This window comes from Oreochromis aureus, linkage group 14 (assembly GCF_013358895.1).
Source record: "Oreochromis aureus strain Israel breed Guangdong linkage group 14, ZZ_aureus, whole genome shotgun sequence".
NCBI classification, from domain to species: Eukaryota; Metazoa; Chordata; class Actinopteri; order Cichliformes; family Cichlidae; genus Oreochromis; species Oreochromis aureus.
Genome location: NC_052955.1, coordinates 10,041,446 through 10,062,791, shown reverse-complemented (window position 1 = coordinate 10,062,791; position 21,346 = coordinate 10,041,446). Strand labels below are relative to the sequence as shown.

At 39.6% G+C, this 21,346-nt stretch overlaps 1 protein-coding gene across 1 annotated transcript; it reads right to left on the bottom strand.

The window, feature by feature from the left end:
* Positions 1-15,210: 15,210 nt before the first annotated feature.
* Positions 15,211-16,526, bottom strand: LOC120443552 (putative nuclease HARBI1). Its single transcript, XM_039622432.1, has 2 exons — positions 15,966-16,526; positions 15,211-15,879 (listed from the first exon to the last, which is right to left on the bottom strand). Exons 1-2 carry the CDS (start codon positions 16,350-16,352, stop codon positions 15,703-15,705), a joined length of 564 nt encoding a protein of 187 aa, XP_039478366.1. The 5' UTR covers positions 16,353-16,526; the 3' UTR covers positions 15,211-15,702.
* Positions 16,527-21,346: the final 4,820 nt, after the last annotated feature.

Sequence of the window (21,346 nt, the reverse complement as noted above, 5' to 3'; positions counted from 1 at the left end):
TTTGTACGTGCTTTAATACGTACGTAATTTTGTGGCCTTAACACCAATAAACTGTTTGGGGTTTTTTTCTGTATTTTTCAGAACAAGCTTGTTCTCTGTCCTTGCCTTTCAGCTTCTTAGACTCTACACAAGTGGACAGTGTCAGTGTTTGACCGCTCTTACAGACACCGACTCCAGTCATCTCACTGTTACTGAGCATCGGGCACATGCCCGATGGCCAGTCAAGCTATGGTCATGCCATCGGTTAACCCTTCTTGCCCAGGGTTGCCAACCCCTGGTCCAGACAGAGACCTGTGTGGATGAAAAACTCGTCCCATTCAGAGGCAGATGCAGCTCCAAGCAGTAGTGACGTTTCGGTCTCAAACGAAACGGCTGTTAGAGCCGGATCTTTGACGTGAACGACGTGAGCCGGCTCCTTATCGCGAGCCGTGGGGTTTTTTTTTTTTTTTCTCTCACCCTCTCTCTCGCACTTTTTTTCCGCTTCACTCCGCACGCGAGCCTGGCGCTTGCGCTGGGAAGAGGGGGGAGGGGCGGTAGCTACACTTGCAGTAGCACAGGAACAGAGCAGGAGGGAGAGACAGAGAAAGAGAGCCAGGGACAACAACGTCACATTAGAAAGGTATAGTAATCATCCACAACTATTTTCAGTTGCAGATGATAAAGGATACAGAAAGTTTAATCATGCAGGCCCATATGACAGAGAATGTACATCTTCTTTTTGTTTTTCATATTTTAATTTATATTTAATTGTGTTGTGGTTTGCAGTGTGTCAAAAGATTTCAGGATTTTGGTATTTGTATTATTATTTTATTTTATTACTTTATCTTTTGCTCTTTATGTTTATGTTTGCTCTTTCAGTAAGTCACACTTTGTGCAGGCTCCTAAATGGGGAAGTTACACAGGAAGCCTGCAGTTCTATTTTCTCTCTTCCTATATGTGCTCTCTGAATAAAGACTCTTCCTTTTCACTGCAGCGGCGCGAGTCTCCCTGAGTCTCGACCGTGTATACGTAAACCTGTCTGAGCCTTTTTATTCCGACCTGGGTTGCAATGCAGGAAAACTCCTGACATTTCTTGGTCCTTCGAGCCGGATGGGATACAGCATTTTTGTGAGATCCCACAGGAAAGCCTCACCGAGTCCTGACGCCGTGAGAAGCCCACGCTGAAGTCTGTCGACAGCTCCTCTCTAGGTAGAGGATATAAAGTCCAGAGACGTGACATTCGGGTTCTGGCCAGCGTTCTTATAAGTGGTCCACGGCGGTGGGGGTCGATGAGGTAAACCTGAGAGACCGGCAGCAACCAGGTGAATATTAACACTCTGAGACACCTCGCAGAAAACGTTTTAAAATAAAATAGAGCTCGTCTGGGACTGGTAGCTCCCCGTAGTGGGTAAAGTAGGCTCGCCCAGAGGGGCTGGTAGCATTTTAAAATAAAATAGAGCTCGCCTGGGACTGGCAGCTCCCCGTGTAGTGGGTAAAGGTAGCGCGTATAAAAGTACTGTTTTGTTTTGTATTGTTTCATTTTTGTTGGTGGAATAAGTTGATTTTACAGCACAATAAGGAGGCTGAACTATTCCACTATTTTGTTTGCTGTTGGCCACCCAAGTACTGGTGAAAAGAGAGAAACAGGTTGTGTTGACACCGCTTTCAAGAATAGCTTGAGAGTAGAAGGCCGTGTCAACTACCTCTCTCGATTCTCGTGCCAGAGAAGGTGCCGCAGTTGTGTAGTTGTAAAGTGTTAAAATTAAGAGGATTAAAATGGGTAATGAAGCTTCAAAACTCACTGCTAACGAGCAGTGGTTAGAAAAGAAATGTCCAGGTGCCGGACAAATTAGTGCATATAGATGGAGAAATCCAAAGAAAACTAAATGTCCCACGTGGGAGGGAAAATGCATTGACTAAACTATAAGAAACCCTCCAAGCAGAAATAAATACTGAAAAGGAAGCTAAAAAGAAATCAAAACATACACAAGAGTTGTAATATTTTAAAGCATAGAAAGAGGAATGAAGTGGAATAAACAAAAGGTTAAATTAAGGTTAACTTAAATTAAAGCAGAGCTTATCTGTGATAAGCATGATAATAGGAGATAATAGGAAGGTTAACAACCTGTAAACTGGTATTAACAATGAAACATAGTTGGCATGATGACCGTGCCTAGAATGAATAGAATGCATGAAACCAGATAATTCACACAAATATATCAAATAAAAAAGAGAGATGCATAAGGTATATTAAGGCTGCGTCATTGTTCAGCCAAGGAAAATGTCTCCAGCTTGGGAAGGTGTGAAACTGCAGGTCACATCGGCCTTTGATGGATACATAATAAAATATAAACTAATATACTATTGTATATTAGTAGTAAAGTAGTGAAGTAGTGTATATACTATTGCTGTTATAAAAAAGGAAAAACAATACAATGATAACATTAATAATGACATACTATTAATAAGAAGAGGCACCTCAGTCAGTTATGATGTGAGGTGGAAGATTGTTAAAAGTAGTCTGATTCAAGCTTAAGGTTTGCTCAAACTCAGTACAATGATATATGAGATGAAGAAAATAAGGAATTAACTACACTAATCAGGTGCATAGAGACACTTGACCGGCTTGTAAACCTGTCATCTTAGATGAGACTTTAAGATGAAGACCCAACCCTGTATACAACAGCTACAAGACTGAGAAGCTGGATTAACATTAAATAAATATGTGGACACTACCAAGCTAATGAGGAGCGGTGACGCGCATGGAGATGCTGGTTTTGCTCACTACAATTGTATAAATAGAGTTTGAATTCAGTACTGTGGATGTACAGTGAGTGACCTCTATATATCTTGAAAAGCATGTCTGAAATACTCGTATGGAAGCATATTTTGAGTGAGTTTAACTGTGTAAATGCTGTGAGTAGTAGGTTTTGAGTGATTGGGTGTGATTTGTACAAAAATAATAAAACATAAGTAATAATAACACTACAAAGGTTCATAGTAGAGTGAGTGACCAAGTGGAAGTTTGAGTGTGTGTGATGATACCTGATGTCTGAAAGGGCTCTATTCAGGAGTGTGAGCGTGACATAAAGGTGTTGGCTTTAGATCAAGATTTAGCAGAATTAAAGAGGGTTTATAGACTATGAATACAAAGAGAAACAAAAGAGTTCGATTAGTCTGCAGAAACAGGAAATATGTATATAAATATATATGTGTGCCTGTGGTGTGTCAAGACAGCTCACAGAGAGAAACAGAACTCTATGAATAGAATGAATAGACAACACATACTCAAATTGTTATATGTGAAATTACTTTTGGAAAGGGTCAGAAGAGATAATTTGAACTTAGAACTCAGTGATATGACGCATGAATTAAACCTTATGGCAATAAACACTTGCAATGAAGAAAGCAGCTTACACTCAATTAATATGAACGCAAAGCTTTAGGCCATAGGCAATTTGTTTTATTTTTGTTTGTTTGCTTAGTAAGTTTGGAAAACAAATTTGTGATCATACTTGTGGATCACAGTGACACATAATGATTAGGCACATGATTTAACAGTGACGAGTTTTAGAGCTGTGAGCTATGAGCTATAAGCAATGCAAAGTTTTTCCTAACTTAAAAGTTTGAAATATGTAAGATGTATGAATTCTTTGAGAAATAGGAATTGCCTAAAATGCCTTAAGTCAAAATGTAGTGTTGCATCTACACAGCAGATAGAGTTGTAGAAGCGAAACCGTGAACATCCTCACACACGCAGGCCAAGATATAAATATATACACTGACAGACAATATGTTTTTTCAGCTGTGCAACACTTTGAGATCTTCTAAAGACACTATTAGAAGTAATTTTATTGCCAAAACGGTTAGCATTTTGTAAATGTGCTGCACACCAGAAAGGCTGCTCAGAGGTCACTAAAGAGGTCACTAAAGGCAATAACTTGGCAGACCAGAGCCGCAAAAGCAGCAGCACAACAAACTATAGACACATTAATGTCTGACTCCTCAAGTGCAAATGCCACTTGATGTGCTTATAAACGAACAGAAAGCCGCACCAACTAGAGAACAAAAGAGGTGGTTAAAAGGTGGAGCACAGCCAGAAAATGATTTGATGACCTGTAATAGCAAACCAATACTACCAAAGTCCCTACACATATCAGCAGCATTATTGTCAACAGGAGGGGGGGGGTAGGAGTGGTAGATAGAATTTCGGAAATTTGTCGTAACATGCATGATTTGCCAAAAACATAATGCACATAATGCATTATGCACACCACCTCATCCTTTTCATACAATCCACATGAGTTTTATTGAGCTAAATGAATGCCAAGGCTCAGAATACGCTCTAGTGATCATAGACGTGATCTCAAGGTGGCCAGAAATCTATCCAGTAAAAAAAGCAGATGCCAGTAGCAAAAATGTTTGTGCAACCATTTTATTTTAATATATGGCATCCCCACTCTGATAAGATCAGACAATGGGACACATATTGTTAATGAAGTAATCAGTAAGGTCTCTGAAGCACTAGGAAATAAAACAGAGACTGAGAAAATGCATGGAAGAAACAGGGAGACCATGGCCTGAGTGTATAGGCCTGGTAAAAATGTGGATGAGACTGACACAAAGTTCTCAGAAACTCACAACTAAAGAGATTGTTCTAAACAACTCTCCAGTATCTTGCAGGTTGAAACCAGGTGATTGGATCCTGATCAAAGTGCTCCAAAGGAAAAACTGGAGTTCACCAAGGTGGGAAGGTCCTTATCAGGTGCTACTCACCACTCCCACTGCCTGCAAAATAGCAGAAAGACCGTCTTGGATCCACTGCAAAAAAAGTGAGTGACGTTTAGACGCCGACACCCCTAACTCCTGTATGGTGATCTATTGGTGGAGGGAGGGCTGATCGGGTATACCCCGCCTTCTTCTTCTTGCCAGTAGTCTACTCATCAGAGGTCACAGGTGTGTCTGGTCATCATGAAGACACTTGTCCTCCTAATGGCTACTGTTGCACTCCTGGTGAGTTTATTAACACTCACCCGAAAGAGAAAAGATGAACAACACCACCTGCAGACAAGATGGACACATGACAACTCACATCTCCGTGACATGACACAAGACCACATTCATCCATGGATGAACAACGCATGGTATCGATATATACATGACAGCACACCCAGAAAAGACTGCTATGTTTGCTCCTACATGCCCCCAACGACACAGTACGCCACCCTGTATGGGAAGGGAATGGACATAATTCAAGCAAAGTGTGCCGCGAGCTACGCCAGCCTTGGGTATCAATTCCAGGGAATCGTGGTCAACCATGAGGAACCTCTCCAGATAGGATGGAATGGCACATGTGACGAATGGTTCTGGGTTGACCTGAAAGTGAAGCACAGAAGTAAGGCTAAATCATTCCCAGTCTTTCTTGAAAACAATGGGAATTTGAGCCACAGCCTATGTTACCGCCAAGAGAACGGATCCACACCAATGGGAAACACCACCAACTGCAAAGCAGTACAGACACACGCTCCTGGAGGGCCCGTGAAAAGCAACAACATCTCAAATGGCACCTTCTGGGTGCAAGGGATGGCCTGGATCTGTGGCCAACAGGCCTATTTTATCCTTCCTGGGAATTGGACAGGTCAGTGCGCTCCCATTTTCATATCTGACCACACTTTCAAGATAACCATGGACGCCACGTCAACTTCAACATCAACAACAAGGAAAAGACGAAGCACCCCAGACCTCAAGCAGCATGATTCCATATGGGGTTCCGATGTCCCGGAGGAATTTAAACTTTGGACTGAAAGACAAAAGGTTCAGAATGCTTCATGTAAATTCAACGACGAACGGGATCAAGAGATTGACGCTCTGTGCATTGCAGTAATGCAACACAGGGTAGCATTGGACATAATTCTCGCCGAGAAAGGAGAATTCTCTTTAACAACACATGTTGCACATACATTCCAGATAATGTGCACTCACCGAACATGACTGATGCTCTGGAAACACTCAGACAACTTCGGGATACACAACAACGAGACTATGCCACAAACACAGAAGACTGGCTTACGTGGCTTTTAAGCGGCTCTTGGAAGTCCCTGCTGATTAAAGGACTTGTTTTTGTTGGTGTTCTTCTGCTGTTGTTGTTTCTGTTCACTTCATGTGTCATACCTTGTTTGAAGAACATGGTATCAAAAACGGTAACTGCTTCAATTCATGCTTACATCACCCTATCACAGAATGATGAAGATGATAATGAGATAAACACTTGGATATAACGTACTCACAAAACCCACTATTTTATGATGTCTTGGCTAAAAATGTCTACAAATAGACTGATACACTGTTAGTGGTTGCTATGTACATATATAGAAGGAAAGATCAAACAACAGGTGGGAATGTCAAAAGATTTCAGGATTTTGGTATTTGTATTATTATTTTATTTTATTACTTTATCTTTTGCTCTTTATGTTTATGTTTGCTCTTTCAGTAAGTCACACTTTGTGCAGGCTCCTAAATGGGGAAGTTACACAGGAAGCCTGCAGTTCTATTTTCTCTCTTCCTATATGTGCTCTCTGAATAAAGACTCTTCCTTTTCACTGCAGCGGCGCGAGTCTCCCTGAGTCTCGACCGTGTACACGTAAACCTGTCTGAGCCTTTTTATTCCGACCTGGGTTGCAATGCAGGAAAACTCCTGACACAGTGTTTTGTGTTGTTTCACTTTAAATTTGTTTAAAAGGAAAAAGCTGAAAATTTAAATAGTTAAAAGTTGAAATGTGAATAGTTGTTTTTTGTATTATGTGACTTATTTATTACATTTTAAGTGAAATGAATAAATAAAAGTATATTTACGGTGGCCCCCAGAGACAAAGCACGTATAAACTTCAAAACACGTCCGAACTCTGAAGCTCGTAGAAACCCTGAAGCACGTACAAAAGACAACAGAAGTGTTCCAGAATGCTAGGCGCAGTGTTGAGCTTTTGTTACCTAGTGGCTACACAAGCCAGGAAGTACCAACGACAGGATTTGGTGTGTGGTACTAACATGTAAATGAACATTTTTTTTTTTAATTATTTGAATATATATGAGTGCTTGTGTATAAATACACAAACAATACACATATGCTTCAATTGTGTAATTTAAGTGATCTAGGTAGCTTAGTTTTGGAAGTTCAGTTAACGCTAGAAATGTGTTTTGGAGTCTGTACGTGCTTTGGAGTTTGTACGTGCTTTGTCTCTAGGGGCCACTGCATATATTTATATATAAACATCTCATCTCATTTTACATGACTATATTGTGGACATAAATCGAGCCAGTCTGGCAGTAGGGAAAAAGACATTTCTGCTTCGCCAATAACATAAATGTTGATGTTTATCCTTCTAAAATAAATGCTTTTCTGGTTCAAAGTGATCTTGTATTTTTATTTACATAATTTTTTTTATTTTGTTTTAAAAAACAACAAGGCAATAAGCATTTAGTGGTGGAAAAAAGTGAAAACATAATATAACATTGTATTATATTTACTGCTCCTGCAAAAAAATAATAATAATGACGGATCAAAATTAATGTTGGTGGCAATCTTTGTCCCAGCTAAAGGCCTAATTATAATAACAATCAAATATTACTTCAAATGTATTTTATGGAAAATATTTAAGTTTTTTTTTTTTGGGGGTTTCAGCTAAAAACCAGTGCGCTCATGTAAAGAAACTGGGATTTAAAGGGTTAAAACAACAAATATATAATTAATAGTTGATATTAATATTTCAGGCATAAGTATTTCAAAAGACTGACTCATTTAAAGTGAAAAAAAATTATTAATTCATAACATTTTTATAGCACTTGGGGCGTGGACGTTTTTTGGCCTGAGGATCAAAGGTGGATGTGTTTTTCAGGATCTTCCAAGGGTTGATAAATATGAGACTCTTTTATGTATTTCCAGCTCTTTATTAGATTTTTCAAAAATATAACAGTTAACTATAATACAGAACTTAACAACGTGTGATTAAAAATTATAAATAAGCATAAAAAACAACAAACTGCATTGTTTTTAATTCATAAAATATGATAGTTTATATTTTTGAACAAACAAACAAAGGAACTGTACAATTTTTTAATTATTCACATTGATTTTGAATAATCAATGAAGAGGCTCTCTCCATCGTCCAACAGCACCTCAAGCTGTTTCGGCTTTTCACTTGTAGCCACACCAATGATGAGGACCTCCGCTCTGTCCTCTACTTTTGTCTGTTGACAGAGCATGAGCACATATTTAGCCCTGCAAACATTCCCTTTTTTTTTTTTTTATCCAAAAAGAAAATCTATGGTCATCATGTGGTTTCAGTAAGTCACCGAGACACACACATTGTGTACATATAAACACATCATGTGTGTATGTATGTGTTACATTATGCATTATCAGTCATCCAGGTAATTAAATCCCAAAGATGTCTTGGGGGATTATGTTCATCTGGACATCTATATATTTGTGTGTGTGTGTGTCTGTAGGATAATATGTTATATATAATATTATTTCATATTTTGACCCAGACTGAAAGAATATGTAGTTACATTTCAAAACCTAGTTCTAAACATTTGTTGATAAGACACTGCTGTGAAATGTTGGTACAAAGGTTTAGCTTCTTCATACCTCAGTCTTTGTATACGTTGTGCTGTGCAGCTGTGGCCCATATGAGGAGTGGTTCAGCTTCATGTGGGAGAGGTTGATCTGGTCTCCCACATTAAAGCTGTGAATTCCTGCCTCACTCCGGAGGCAGACTGACATGGTATAACCATCCTGAAATCACAAACATGACAAAATTAAAGATTTTTTTTAATCAAAAATCAATTTACTAGAAAAAGAAAGCCCACAGCCTCATACAATCTGCTCATGTACCAGCAATGTCAAATTTGTCACATTAGTTTAACCAGTTTCAATATAAAACTGAAATTGCATCATTACCTCCTTTAGCTGGAGATTTTGTAAGGGAACGTGCTGTTTTCCTGACAGTACGTCCTTTACTGCAGAAAACTGAAAAGGAAATTGAAATAAAATATCAGTAATAGTTAGTGTATTGATATGTGATAGGTTTTTATTTCTTCAGTAATGTTTTTAGATTATGTTATTGCTGTTGTTAAGTATTCTTCATTGAACTTATCAGAAGCAGTTTATTAGGATGTTTTTCATATACTGTGATTATGAAACAGCTTGAAGGAAATCTTTCTACAAACAATACATTTGTAACTTAGTTGGATGCTTAAGTGACAGCAACATAAATGAAAAGTTTGCCAGTTCCAAACAAATTCTATTTGGTCTCCATTATGCCCAATTCAGGGTAATTTTGACCGTTTCCATTGTATCTGCTTTTATTTTTATTATAAAGGATAGATTTAGATGAAGACCTTTGTGTGAATTTAAGTACAGAAGTATATCAAATAATTATTTTGTTTGTTTTTATTATCAAGTAGAGACTGTTCATTAGAATCTAGCCCTTACAAATGTATGTAGACATAATGCAAATTGGCTGCAATAAATACCGGAAACGGTCTGAGGAAAATATTTTTTAAAAATTGTGCCGAACAATCTTAACAGAATTTAGTCTCTGCTTGACAGCAAAAATCTAAAAACCTAAAGCAATGCAAATTCTGATGGAACCACAAATATTTACCTCTGCCACCTCCCCTTGGACTGTGACGAGCCCCTCATTTGGGGAGCTCATCTTCAGAGGAGTGAGAGGAGCATGAGGATGCAGAAGAGCCTCTGCTTCTGTGAAAAGATCTTCACTAACACTTAGTGTGGGTGCCCTAAAAAACTGTGTCCGTGCTGTTATGTTGATATTGTTAGGTGGGGCCGTGCCCCTGAGTTCATGCCCTCTCATTATGTAACACCCCCGCTGCTGGACTTTAGAGGCAAACTCCTCGAACATCAGTGACTTTGGTCACAGTCTGCCCATCGGTGGTGGCTGCCACTGTGTTCCTTTTTGTTATTAGGGGTTTAGCTGTCCCATCTTTGAAGTCCCAGCTGGTGACCCTCAGCTGGTCGCAGGATTTTAACACTCTGAAGTACAGTGGGGGTGGCCGGAAATATGGCGTGTCAGGGCAGTTATTGAGAAGTTTCATCAAAGTCATTCTGAAAAAAAAAAGCAACACAAAAAATATTAAGAGGTGAATACATATCTGTTATAGCCAGTGTTGGGTAAGTTACTTTAAATTAGTAACTTAGTTACATTACTAGTTACTTCTCTAAAAAAGTAACTCAGTTACTTCAAGTTACTCGTTACTTTCAAAGTAACTAGTTACTAGGGAAAGTAACTTTGGTTTTACTCAGAATTCTCTTGTTAAGGTGTTGCTTCCGTAACTGGATACCCAGCCAGACTGCCAGTCTTGCCACAAGTGCACTGTGCCACCTACCAATAGAAAGGAAAAAATAATGTGCACATTTCCACGAGAGAAATCCCACGCCTGGACCATCGTTGACCGCCGCCATGATTCTAGCCTGTTTTTTATATCCAACACAAAAACTGCAGTCGTGGTGCTTTCGATTGTACTCAGAACTTGGAAATTGTGCCTTCTGAATAGGAAGATGTAGGTAACACCAGACTGCAGATGAGCTGCATACAGAGCTGGACTGGGACAAAACAATCGTCCCGGCATCTTGACTAGAGACCGCCCACCATTATAGGAAAAATCATAAAGCCTTTGAATGAAAATAAACACTGTTGTGACAGTGATGTACACTGTTCTGATGGTATATATGTATCAATCTATCAATTGTTTGTTGTAAGACTCAGATAATTATTTTTTAAAAAGCGAGACATTTTAAATGAGAATAATAAAGAAAAGTATTTCCTTGTGCCCCCTTTCCTGTTAATGCCCTACCTGGCCCCTGGCAAAACTTTGCTAGACCCGCCCCTGCACAGTTACCAGCTGTCAGCTACGTGAAAAGGATCCTGCTGTTATTTGTCTCTCAGAAACAGCTCATAACTTCCCTTCAACTCATTCATGTCACCTAAAAGGTAAACCTGTTTCTCCATCACCTGTTCAGCTCTGATGATTCAGTAAGGACATCTCCTGGTTTCATCTGCATGTTTCCCTCTCACCAGATAACCAAACCGATATCATGACCAGCGGCTTTACAGCTGTGGCTCCAGCAAACATCCGCTGATACTAGAAATTAATATTAAATAAATTCTAACAACAGCTGATCAAGCTTAAACGTGCTGCTGTTGTTTAACGCGACATCCGCTGGTTTCCTCTTTCTGGCGCAAAGTGGGCGATAAATAAACAAGAGAGAAAAGCCGATCAGCTGATCATTGATCAGTTTCGTGATTGAAGTAGAAACGGGAGAGAGAGGGGATAGAATGAGAGAAGAAGAGGCAGCTGTGCAGCTTCAGCTTTGTGTCTTTTTCATTGTAGCTGAAGTCCGGGACAAACTGTTCCTTTTCACCTCAATACGAAACGCGTAATGTTTTCTCTGAATACCAGACGATTCTGTTTTTTATGGGACGGTTGGCAACTCTAATAATTAACCGTATGAACAAAATAAAGTTCAACATCAGTAACATAGCACCCACACAGCTGTATAGAAACTCCGTCATGCTAGCTAGCACGCAGTACGAAAATGTCAGCATACCGAAAATAAACTCCACCTAAACTTGGTTTATATCTGACCCAGATAGACTGCAGGTCATAACTTCTTACCTGAAGTTCAGTTCACCTGACACGCGGACCAGCGGCCGCTTCGGTCTCTCTCCTCTGCCTCCCTTTTCCTTCATCCACCTGCTGGCTTCCACCACTTGCTAATGTTATTGAATCTGTGGAAGCTCCGCGATATCCACCACACGAGTAACGAGTAACGAGCCTATCTAAATCCCAGTAACGAGTAACGCGTTCCTGGTTTTGGCATAATAACTAGTTACCGTACTCGTTACCACAATAATAACGTAGTTACTGTAACGCGTTACTTAATAACGCGTTAGTCCCAACACTGGTTATAGCCAAGAGTCATATAATATGGTAACTGTCATGATAGCGGCTGTTTTCAGGCAGGAATTAGACTGAAACGCAAACTCACGAGGACACGGGGGATAAACTCAAAAAGCACAGCTTTATTGCTGGAAACACAGATCACAGGTTATAGAAAACTAAACTGGGAAAAACTAAATATAAAGCTCACCAGGAAACACAAGGAAAATCACACAGCATGAGGGAGAACGCGACACTGGACTGAGGGAGACGCAGTCATAAATACACAGAGGGTAAACCAGGGAAGTGGGAGCACACGGGGAACACAGCTGACACAGATAATCATAACGAGACAGGGCAGGGGTGAACACAACATGACACATACTGACGAGAGACTATCAAAGTAAAACAGGAAGTACACAGAGGTTCAGACAGGAGGAGAGAGCGCACGGACATAACGGGCAGGGGAAAACATGGAATGAAACACAAGGAGGGGAAACAAGGGTTCACAGATACACAAAGGGGCACACAGGAGGTAACCAAATAAGGAACATCTTTACTAAACAACCTAGGAACCAAGGCATAAATAAAGAACAAAATACAAAACACACGAAAACTAAGAATACTGGGCCAACATGGCCCAGGACCATGACAGTAACACCTGTAGCTTTTGTGTCTCTTTGCTTTCTGATGTCAAACAAAACTCATAAATGCCTTTCTGCGGTTCCTCGCTTAAAATGACAGGCCAAAAAAAAAGGGCCTGTCTAAAAGTATTTTTCTGATATTAAATACAATGTTGGTTTTAAAATAAAGCTAACAGTTCATTGAATTAATGCAAATATTACAGCAGAGAGAGTTGGTCAAAGTAACTGAAGACTGAACTCATAGAACCAATGAGATGTTTTTTCTCACCAAATTGTTATTCATTTATTTTTTTGTATTTTCTAGCATATAATCTCCTTTGAAAATATGCTGACAATACACTCCAGAAAACAAGGAATCATCATATGAATATAATCTTTGCAAAGATTGATGCTGCTGAAGTGAAACACAGTGAAACTACAGTTTTAGTGAAGACAAAGTCAGTTATTCATAATTTGTGAATACCTTCTGTGGCTTAAAATTCTGAACCAACTTTCTATAGGTCCCCTTTGTTAATCATTTGAGCCAATAGAATGACAGTAATGTATCCTGCTTTCATGTCAGTCCCACCCTCTGTAACTGCGCAGAAAATGGCCTTTTTTTGATGAGAAAAAACTCTTTAGCTTAACTCCTACTGGTTATTCAGTTTTTGTATAGCTTAACTGAGAAAGTGCTAAAAATGTTGTTGCCAGGGCAGAGTGCCAGCCTTAAGCAAATTTAGATACTCACAGCTCAAACTTAACATCTTAAAGTTTATAAAACTCTTATAGATCTTGAAGATTTGTCAGATTCTTTAAGATCTTTTTATTTTACATAAAAAATTAGGACTGAAATTATTTTTCATTTATACATTTAGGTCTTTTTTCAATTTAATACCCATGAAACAATAAGTTCAACAAACTATGACACCCACTAATACATTACTGTCAATAGTACATGTGAATTTATCGATAATGAATTTCTCTTCAATAGAAACATTAGCATAGGTAAAAAAAAGAAAAGTCAGATTAAATTTTCAGGTACTTTGACAGTCTTTATATTGACAGCAAGTTAAATATCTAGATCTTGTGTCTTGCCCTATAAGTGTCTTGACCTTGTATTGTACATATTATAAAGGCAGTAAAAAACTCAAAATTCAATGCTTACGTTTTATGAAGTTGTTAAAAGCAGTAAGAGCCGTGGGTGTCCCTCGAAGTCTCTTAGAAAGATCAAGAAAGATCAAATAAGGTTCCTGCCGGTTTTTAAGTTACAACTTGTGATGTAATCTGTTGTCACCCGCCCTGATTGGCTAACTATGATTGTTGTGCTTCGTGATTGGACTGCCATGTGTTGATTTTGTGTATGCTTGACTGTTTTATTTTGTTTTTTTGTTGTTGTTGTTTTTTTGGGTGAACTCATCTAATTTTAATTATGGAATTATCCAAATTTGTGGGCTGCATCCTCCTGAGGCCGCATTTGTAGGCCGATTACGTCACAGCGACGCGCCGAAGGCTGTCCAAATTCGTAGACTCTGAATGCAGCTGACAAATGCGTCCTCCTTTTCCCCGAATTTGAAGGATGGGTCGAGTGTGTCCTTAGTAGCCCACCATATCCCAGAATTCATAGCGCGGCCCAGCCAAACTCCAGTTTCCGGCAATGGCGGCCGCTACTAAGTTGTAAAATTACTCTTATTAATCTTTCTGGGTCACAAAATAAACTTTTAACATATTTTAAGGCGAGAATGTGGGTGTGTAAACTTCAAATATCTGCTCGGTTTATCAAGATATCGCATATTTGCAAAAGTGCTTCGAGACGTCTGTTACCCACCAGCTCGATAGCTAGCCGGCCCAGAATTCATTGCACAGAACTTCATTCATGTAACGATGGTGGCACAAAAAGATAAACCGGGAGACGAATACACTTTTAAATGTAAGTATATGAAAATCTGGTGGTACAAAAGTTAAATTTTTATAGCGGTTATGTTGTGAGGATTGTGAAATTGCATAGACTTGTAATATTTATTTAAACAATCTTCATAAAAAGTGCCCGTAAACTAGCTTGTTTGGTGGGTTTTTCATTGCCGCTTACATACAGCTAATTTTCATTTTTCCCAATTAACTTTTTTGTGATATGTTTATAGTGACCAAAGAGCAAACGGTGGACTTCATTAAAAGTAGAGGAGAAAATGATCACCTCTTCACCGGGGTAAAAAATTCAGCGACTGTGGGATGGAGGTCCAAGAATAAATCAATTTACACATCATATTCATCTGAGTACGGTTTCAATAACCCTCATTCTGTACAGAACCTGTGATGTCCAGACGATATTCCTCTTGTGCTCTGCTGTGAAAACTTTTGGATTTGGGGATTATCATAGTTGTTATGGTTTTCTCTCTTCTCTTATTTTTTTGTGTGCGATCAGGACTATTCTCGAGAAGATAGGCCTGCAAGGGAAAGTCACCCCCTTGCAGGCCAAAAAGAAGTGGGACAACTTAAAGAAAAGATACAAAGTATGTGTGCTGTCAAGAAGATAATTTTTAAGAATGAAATCTAATAAATGTACATTTACTAAAAGTTGTCTGTCATTTCTGATTTCCTCTGCCTTCAGGATTGCAAGTATCCAGGGTCAGGTGAGGGAGTCAGTGGGAAGCCCACTGCTGCTACTTGGCCCTGGTTTGGCCTCATGGATGAGGTGATGGAACAGAGGCCTTCCATTAGGCCCCCTGTCCTTATTTCCTCTCTCCCTGAGGACACTCCAGGGCCAAGTACAGCAGTGGGTGACCAAAGCGAGAGGGAAGAGGAGACAGATGAGGAAGGAGGTCAGCCAGCAACAACCGGAAGGAAGAGGAGAAGGGAAAGGGGGGATGAGCTCCTTGAGCTCATCAAAGAGGACATGCAGTACCAAAGGGAGGCTGAGGAGAGGAGAGAACAGGAGAGCAGGGACAGGATGGACAGACTTTTTTCCATACTGGAAAGATTAGTTCCTAAACAAGTTAAAAATATATTCAGATAATGTTCTTACTTTGTTCTATTAGTTATGTCATTCTAAAAGTTTTTGATTAATGAAAATTAGTTCCCAAATTGGTTGTGCCTTCAGATATTCTTTTTTTTGAATACATTTCTTACCTTTTTCTGTGTTATTTTAATTGATGAAAACAAATTTCACTGAACTCACAGAGCACAGAGCACCACTGACTGCCTCCAATCCAGCCTCCCCCTCATCATCCTCTGCTCCATCTTCCTCAGGTTCATCCTCAGGAGCCACAATGTCGCCAGCACTGAGGCAAATGTTGTGGAGGATGGCACATGCTGTTATTACCTGTAGTGATATACATACACACATTATTATTATATATATATATATACATACATACACAATTAATTTGACATTGGGTGGTCACTTACATGAGGTACAAAGGTGTGGTGCACCTCCAGCGCTTGCAGGAAGATGGCCCTGAACCTGCTCTTCATCATCCCAAAAGCACGCTCTATTATGGAGCGTGCCCTGGAATGATGGCTGTTAAAGCGCTGGGCTCCCACACCTTGGACTGGCCTCTTGTAGGGTGTGATAAGGGGGACTGGACGCTGGAGGCATGGGTACCCTCCATCTGCGAGGATGAAATGCCCTGGAGGAGGATAGACTGACTGACTATACAGTGGGCTGTGGCGGAGTACCCTGGAATCATGCACCGACCCAGGCCACGTATGTGTCGATGAAGCGGCCCCCATGGTCACAAACGGCCTGCAAGATGATTGATGGAAACAGTTTTCTGTTCCTATAGCACTGACCATCAGGGCCACTTGGACACGTGATGCGTATGTGGCAGCCGTCGATTGCACCCACCGCTTTCATAAAGGCTCTGTGGCGTGCCAGCCCTGCAAACCCACGGGACACTACCTCCAGGTCCTCTGGGGTTGTTGGGAGGTGGATGACCTGGTAGCGAATGGCCAACACCTCTTTTGTGACTCGGTGGATGATATAGTGGACAGTAGGCATCCCAAACACTCTTGAGACCACCCCGTAGGATGCTCCACTTGCAACCAGAAAAGAAACACCAGGATCTCAATTGTGGCACCCCATCCATGCCGCCGATCCTGGTTCAGGAGATTTAACAACACTGCCAGAGACTCCCTGCTTAGCCGAAAATCAGGCCTGGGATCCTCCTGGCTAAAAAAATGGTCCAGGACTGGTACACTTTGGTTAATCCTGCAGTACAACGGCCTTGTCTGGTTAAGGAAAAGGTGGAGAACAGCATAAACAGTTTTAATAGAAAGGAATGACTTCATTTATTTTATGACATCAAAGCATTATTCTGATTACAAAGCTTGAGTAAAATATACTAACACTGAGAAATAACATTTTATACATTTCATCTGTTTAGCTAAGCTTTTTTGTGAACTCAAAAATAACCCTGATTTCAGCTTTCTGACAATTTTACTGCAATTTTATGTACAAAAATAAGTAACAGATCATATGAATAATTGAAAATAAATGTAAACTTATAGAAGAACATTTTCTAAGAGATTTTGTTCATATATTTTGAATGACCGTCGTCATTCAGTCACTGAAATTATTCATAAAAGTAGCTAAGTAATTCCTAAATGCGTCTAGATTAATAGTTTTACCTGGATATGATTTTCTCTGATGAGCCTGGAGTACAAAACATGCCAGCGATGACAGTTTTTTTTAGCTCGTTGATAATTAAAAATGAACACAAAAAACGGAGCAAGATTTCGGGGTCCATTTTCGATTTTCGTGCCGTGGCGCTGACGACCGGAAATACTCTGAATTAAGGGCGGGAGTAGATCGAGAAGGCTAGACCGTCCAATTTCACAGCCGTTTACTTCCGGACTACCCGACCTCCTGAGGATCCGGCCTACGTAGACCGCGCAGGCCGGGTCCTCAGGAGGATGCAACCCATGAATTTGTGTGAATGTTTGTGTGCTGTGTAACTAAAATACATTCTATTTTAGTTTTCTACATTGATCAATGAACTGCAGAATCTCCTTATCATATTAAGTGATTCATAATTGTCACTTAAAGTCAAACTTTATGCTTTCTCCCTCTTGAAAGTGATTACATCCTTGCATTATATACTTTAGGTTCATTTTTGCTGGCAGATTTTAAAAAAAAAAAAAAACAGGCAGATTTAGAATATAACAGGCAGCATTCTATAGTTGGATACATACAAAGATTAAAAATTACATGTATGCGCTAACTTTCTAAACACTTTGTTACATTTATGATAAATGTAGATAAAACACATTTGTGTCGGCCTTGGCTCATTAAAGTTCTTGTCTTTAAATTAATTGTCTGTGTGTGTTTCAGGAACTGCACTCTCAAAGGCTACGTTCACACTGCAGGTCTTAATGCTCAATTCCCATTTTTTGATCAAATCCGATTTTTTTGTCTGCTTCTTCACACTACGCGCTCTAGTGTGAACCCTCAAAGCGGCCCGCATGCTCAAAAGAAGACGTCACACACAACGCGCTCTGTTTAGACCCACACCAAACAGTATTGTTTGACTGATGGCCCTTAATATAAAGACTTGTTTCGGATTTTACGTTTCCCAATTTTGTTTTAAGTTATAAAGTTATTTTCTTATTTACAAATGACCTAATAATTATCCTTATTTCTGTTTTAGAGAGCGGTGCTTCAAAGGATAGTTGCAGATTTCTGTCAGAATCTGCAGATTATACAGTACAAATAAAATGTTCAAGTTTCTCCAACGTTGTCTTCCCTACAGTTTCACTAACATCTACACGGACGCTTCTCCGGTGCTGATAATTGGCGTCTGTCTTGTGTCAGTGATGTAAAAGACAGATTTAATGCGACATGACCATTCAAACAGCAGTCGCTTTCTAAAACATCAGACATGTATCGGATTCAGTACCACATACGAAAGTGACTCAGATCGAATTTGAAAATATCGGATTTGTGCCGTTCACACTGTCATACCATGATTGGATATGGGTCGCATAGGGTCAAAACAGTCGGATTTGATGCACTTTCGCCTGCAGTGTTAACGTAGCCAAAGACTAAATGAACCAGCATTGCAGACCTGGGTCATTGTAAGCATCACAGGGAGGTTGAAGCCGCCCACTGGGCCTGTATGGCCGCTGCTGATACATACTTCAGGTTTCTGAACATTAAACTTGTTACTGCCTTTCATAGTGTTTCACTTGAAGGCCCTGAGTACTTTCTCCCACACTGAAAACACTGGAATGATATAATTATTTGAACATTACCTAATAAGACTTATTCAGGACAGACAATTAGTTATTTTAAACTTTTCTAGCAGTCCTTCACAAACAGGGAACAGTCTGTCTATTCTCTCCATCTGTCAGCTGCTGCTGGCTCTTCCTCCTCCTCTTCCTCACACACTGCTGAGTTTGTCCTGGTGGATCATCAGGGGTGCAAAGCCTCACAGATGATGTGCAGCAGTGGGTCCCTCAGTCTGTTCTCACTCTGGACACTTGCAGTTGTCACACATGGAAATCAAATGTGTGATAAGCTGCAGGATTCAAACACAAGTGTAACTTATAAATACATGTACATACTTTTATTACACAATCAGAGAAAAAGAAAAAAGAGAGAGTGCAGGACAGACAGACAGGTGACAGTCTCAGGTGTACACACTGCTACAAAACAGCACAAGAGAAGGATGATTTAGTGTTTGTGTTATTACGAGTGCTAAACAAGAAGAGTTCCAGATGGTCCAGTGGACACATGTGTGACTCCTGTGATTAAAGCATCTTTCTTTCAGCTTAACGAGTGAACCGTCAGCTCGTTCAAACACACGTTAAAGTCCGTTTGGCTCGACAAACGGACAAAGTGCAGTGAATCCTGCTTGTGCCGTGATATTCAGGACTGCAAACCGAGCAGCATTCACTGACTTTCAGTTTGTTGTTTGTGGCTATATGACTGACTTTAATTATCCATAAAATCATCACATTCTCTGTAAGACTAAGGTCAACTATATATATATATATAAATATAGATATATAGATATATATGTGTGTGTGTGTGTGTGTGTGTGTGTATATATGTATATACACACATGATATTATTATCATTTTGACACTTGAAGTAAATTTATTTCCAGAAATAACTTTTGATACATAGGTAAATTTAATGTCAGTTACTTGTATTCAAGTGCTATTTATTGAAACATTTGTAAAAAGATGAGTTCACAGAATTATAAATGACTCTGACTCTAACTCCAGCTCCATTTTGAGTGCCATCATCTAGCCCTCTTGGTACCTGGTGAATGTCACAGGCTCTGCCTCTGAGTAATTGTCTAGCCATTGTCAGTGTGTGTAAGACTGCCACTCTATGTGCTTTAGTGCAGACAGAGCTTTGCGACCCAGTTGTCCTTATTTCTGATCGGTGTTGGTGTGTAACTCGCAATGCATTGTCTAAACACACAGTTGTTTTGCTCTTTCAAACAGCACATTAATCAGAACTGAAGCTGCAGGTTGTCTCTTCACACCTGCACCGAGACAGAGCAACAGTGGGACAAACCCAAACAGCACTAAGTGCTGAGATTCATATTCAGGACTGACCCTTTAATGTTCTTTTCTAACCTGCTATAAATAACATGTTATATGCTTGTTTGATAAGTATTTTTTTTTAATATTTGTTATTGCTTTTATTTTTCAGGGGTTGGAACCAGGGCCAGTTATTAAAATGGTCATCACCAGACCAAGGCTCAATCAAGTCATGGAAGGAGGAATCAGGTGAGATAGTAAGCTGCTGTTATATACAATATTAGTGTACAACAGTCAGGTAACATGCTCCAAGCACAATAGACAGTGCAATGTTTAAATGTAAATAAATATAACATCCTATGGCAGCTATCCACAAAAGTAAAGACAAACAAACATAAACAGTAAAACTTGTAAACAGACCAAAAACTGTCAGACATTGACAGTTGAGTTAAAAGTGATTTAAGTGATGAATAAAGTGCTCTGACTTTAAGTGCTCAGGTGCAAAACTATTGAGTGCAGTAGTTTTAAGTGTATATATTATTATTATTATTATTATTATTATTATTATTATTATTATTGATATTATTATCATTATTGCACAGATGACTTTCACAGTGCCTCGTTTTACCCTCATATTATTATGTGAGGTCTTTAACAGAAATAAACTGTACAACGACTTGGCTGCTGACCCACTTCACATCTCCTTGCTAAACACTGGAGAATCATGCAAAGACTTTCAGGTAACAGATTGACCTTTAACAGCAACCATGGGGATCAGTGATGAGAAGACCCGTGTTGTGACAGTGATGTGAGGAGCAGGATTTTGAATTCAATTCTGGATTTAACAGGAAGCCAATGAAGGGAAGCCAAAACAGAAGAAATATGCTCTCTCTTTCTAGTCCCTGTCAGTACCCTTGCTGCAGCATTTTGGATTAGCTGAAGACTTTTCAGCGAGTTTTTAGGACATCCTGATAATAAAGAATTACAGTAGTCCAGCCTGGAAGTAATAAATGCATGAACTAGTTTTTCAGCATCACTCTGAGACAGGATATTTCTAATTTTAGAGATGTTGCGCAAATGGAAGAAAGCAGTCTTACATATTTGTTTAATATAATGCGTTGAAGGACATGTCCTGGTCAAAAATGACTCAAGGTTTCTCACAGTGTTACTGGAGGCCAAGGTAATGCCATCAAGAGTAAGAATCTGCTTAGATACCATATTTCTAAGATTTTCAGGGCCGAGTACAATAACCTCAGTTTTATCTGAATTAAGAAGCAGAAAGTTAGCGGCCATCC

Bases quoted from the DNA above. Each gene is read 5' to 3' on its own strand.
- LOC120443552 (XM_039622432.1), bottom strand. From the start codon at position 16,352: ATGGTCAGTGCTATAGGAACAGAAAACTGTTTCCATCAATCATCTTGC. The intron at 15,880-15,965 runs GTAAGTGACCAC...ATATCACTACAG, and splicing joins ACCACACCTTTGTACCTCAT to GTAATAACAGCATGTGCCAT.